Source organism: Protomyctophum parallelum (genome assembly GCF_964188405.1).
Source record: "Protomyctophum parallelum genome assembly, chromosome: 2".
NCBI classification, from domain to species: domain Eukaryota; kingdom Metazoa; phylum Chordata; class Actinopteri; order Myctophiformes; family Myctophidae; genus Protomyctophum; species Protomyctophum parallelum.
This window is the reverse complement of record NC_139699.1, coordinates 42,612,709-42,616,443: the sequence shown is the minus strand read 5'-3', so window position 1 is coordinate 42,616,443 and position 3,735 is coordinate 42,612,709. Positions and strand designations below refer to the sequence as shown.

The following is a 3,735-nucleotide window of genomic DNA, read 5'->3' as shown; positions in this document are numbered from 1 at the left end:
AGTGGTTTTGACATATAAATCCCTTGTTTCCAGAGTGTCAACTCATGTCTCTATTAGGAACGTGCATCTCTCTGCGGCGCTTCGGGCAGGCAGTCCAAGAGATCACACATCAGCTGACTTGACTTTGGGTCTTTGGTCACATCAGTGCTTGTTTGTTTGTGTGCGTGCGTGTGCCCGTGTGTGTGTGTGTGTGTGTGTGTGTGTGTGTATGTGTGTGTGTGTGTGTGTAAAACAAATAAATCGCCATCAAAGTGTCATTTCACCCTCTGTCAGTGGAAGCGTTTTTGCCCCCATACTTTGTGGAAAGGTCTTAACTATACCTCTGATCCGGAGTTACAGTATATAATCACATCCAAGCGATGGGGTCAGTACTCGGTCCTGCAGTGTGTACCGCGGTCCGTGTTTTTGCCATCCTGGTCCCTGCGTGTGTGTGTATCTCCCATATACAGTATATAGGCGTCTTCATTCAACCTGCTCAGTCCTCCGGCCGCGTGCGGCGGCCTTTCCTGGCGCGGTGCCTACGTCTCCTGCGCTCGCCGTGGCCGTGGCCCCCGGCGGCCTGTTGCAGGAGGTGCGGGTGATGTGGGTGCAGTGCAGGCGGCCCGCCGCCGCCGCCGCCGGGGGCTTTCTGACTGTCCCGCCACCTCCGCACCATGTCGTGGCCCTTGTTCCCCAGGACGCGGGGCAGGAAAAGCGACGCCTTGTCCGTGCTGCGGGTCTTGAAGCCTCGCCGCGGCCGGCCCTTCCCGTTGATGGACACGTACCACTGCCGCTTCGCGCTGGCGCCGCCCCCCCGCCGCCGGCTGCTGCCTGCGGCACCGCCGTCGGCTCCTCCGGGCGGGGCAGGCTGCTCGGTGGAGTGGTGGCGCGACGCGTACGTGTTGTAGCCCAGCTCGTGGATCCGCTCCACGAACTCGCATTCCTTGTTGAACGCCTCCTGGAAGAGGAGGAAGACGAGGAGGAGGAAGAGGATGCACACAGTTAGCTATATATATACAGACATTCCTCTCTCTGAAATGTCAATTTATTTTAAGAAAAATTGTGGGGCCTGGTATATAGAGTCATGGATGATTCTGCTCAACTGGGTTTACGTGACTATAAATATATTTACATTTTGGGTATAATGGAGGTTCATTGACTACACACGTGCACATACACGCGCGCGTGCGCGCTCACACGCACTCACTCACTCACTCACTCACCACCTCACTCACTCACTCACTCACTCACTCACTCACTCACTCACTCACTGCACTCACTCACTCACCACCTCACTCACTCACCCACCCACCCTGCACCCACGCGCGCACGCACGCGCGCGCGCGCACACACACACGCACGCACGCACGCACGCACGCACGCACGCACGCACGCACGCACGCACGCACGCACGCACGCACGCACGCACGCACACACACACACACACACACACACACACACACACACACACACACACACACACACACACACACACACACACACACACACACACACACCTGTCCATAAAACCCCCATCAGTCATACAAGTCTTCCATTATCAGCCACAATGTCTCCTGAAATTGTTCTGAGCACTTAGCAGCCATCCCTCCATCACAGCCAGAATTAAATCTCCATGCACGTCCTATGACGTCATTTCGTAACGTCTTCACACCTGAGTCCCTTTTCGGTAATTGACATAGGCTACAAGTTAAAGTTTAACCTTTACTTACCGAAGCATAGAGACGACCTTTATCGTTCATGGCCAAGTATCTGCCGGAAAATAGTCCCTTTATGGCCACTACACCCACGTCCACAGCTGTGATCTCCATGATACCTTTAATTGAAGCATACACACAGTTATGCACAGTTATGTGTGTGTGTGTGTGTGTGTGTGTGTGTGTGTGTGTGTGTGTGTGTGTGTGTGTGTGTGTGTGTGTGTGTGTGTGTGTGTGTGTGTGTGTGTGTGTGTGTGTGTGTGTGTGCGCGCGTGCGCGGTGTCACACGCTTTCTTCTACACGCACGCACACACACGCACGCGCGGGCCTATAACATAATCCTAATTAAATGAAAGGTCGAGTAGATTTAGTCGATTTGCACGAGCTTCCATAGTCGAGGTGTTTATTTGAAGTAACACTTGATTCATCAGTTGCCTATTCAGTGACTTCCAAGAGCCTAATCTTCGCTGATTAGATAAATACATCCGTTAGGATCCCGCCATTGTGAGGCGCAGTCTGTTAAATCTTCCGTTCATATGGAAATGAATGGCAGCTCCTTGTTTGCTTGCGCTAATTGGACTTCTATCGCCTGGTAAATGACTGGCGCTGTTTGAATAAACAACATTACGCCAGTGGTTCTCAAACATTTTCATCTCAATTAAGGACCCCAAATTGATAGCCTATATCCTATTTGGCCGCGGACCCCCTTTTGAAAAATATTAGTGACAGCCGAGAAAGAAAATGGGGCTAAACTGTTCCTCATTTTGCTGGGGACCCCCTGGAACCTCCTCAATGACTCCTCGGGGTCCCCGGACCCCACTTTGGGAAGCAGTGCATTAGGTTTAGACTAAGCATGGAGCAAACGACATTCACAAGGTGATTACAACTAAGAACACACAACCTCTGTAAAACAAACGCCGGTCAAACGGTTCAGCAGTATAGCCTAGGCCTACAATATCTCAAACGCGGCCAAAGTAACATAAATAATCGTTGTGTTAGTGTTAAGCCCCTACACTTAAATTTACAAAAACATTTGGTTTGATCATTTTAATTTTAAATATCGAAATTATAACATGGATTTGTTCCAAAGACTGATAGCCTAGATACTTTTAAACATTTGGTTTGGCTTGGTTTGTCTATTTATTAGGCTAATTTATTCTTCCCATCTTTTAAACTTTAGATTGAATATCACAATTATAGTCATTTTCAAACGTTATTTCGTTTAGTAGGCTACTCATGAATGGATTAAGTTTGCTCTATTATTAAAAAGTGCATGCATGCTAACGTTTTTACTGCAAAATAAAAAAGATTTTGCCCCTGCGTAATAGGCTATATCCACTCACTGCTGGCAGTGATTAAATCAAATTGCCTTTCAACACACAAACACACAAGTATAGGCTACTCACTGTATGGGTTGTTTTCCTCCAGCGTTCCGTCTATTTTCCCGTTCGGATGGATTTGCAAATGGTATTTGGTAGCGCAGTAGAGCTTTCTGCGCCTCGGCGCGCCCCCCAGGTGCTCGTACACTCCCCCGCGTCCCCCCGCGTCCCTCCGATGGCGGGGGTCGCAGCTCTGGCCCCGGGCGCACGGAGGACCAGCCCGGCGGGGCAAGCAGCCGGTCTGTCCCCGGGCGCACGGAGGACTAGCCCGGGACGGCCTGGGCTCGCTCGGCTCCAGCAGGTTCAGCAGCAGCAACAACAGCAGCGGTATTACTAGCATGATTGTGGCATGGCCGGCGAGCGCACGATTCCGGAGAGAAAAATGATCAGAGGTGATGGTGCTGCCTCTCGCCGGGGTCCCATGAAACTGTCGTGCGTGCAGGGCCGTCCACGCATCGGAGGCTCGACTCTCCTCTCCCCTCCGCGTCCCGTTTGTTAGTTAGTTATAGCTCCCGGCTTTCAGAGGAGGCGAGCCGGTGAAAGGACCGACGGCGCGCGGTGACAGCAGCAGCGTGGGTGCCTTATTAGTGCGTCCTGGCCAGCGGGCATTAGTCCCCAACACGAGCCTTCTCTCCCCCCCAAAAAAGAAGAAGAAAAAAAAA

The 3,735-nt window shown here is 51.6% G+C and overlaps 1 protein-coding gene across 1 annotated transcript; it reads right to left on the bottom strand.

Annotated features, from left to right (window-relative positions):
* Positions 1–475: 475 nt before the first annotated feature.
* Positions 476–3,413, bottom strand: fgf3 (fibroblast growth factor 3; the record flags this gene model as incomplete). Its single annotated transcript, XM_083759306.1, has 3 exons — positions 476–937; positions 1,710–1,813; positions 3,101–3,413. 3 exons carry the CDS (start codon positions 3,411–3,413, stop codon positions 476–478), a joined length of 879 nt encoding a protein of 292 aa, XP_083615432.1.
* Between the last annotated feature and the right edge of the window lie 322 nt (positions 3,414–3,735).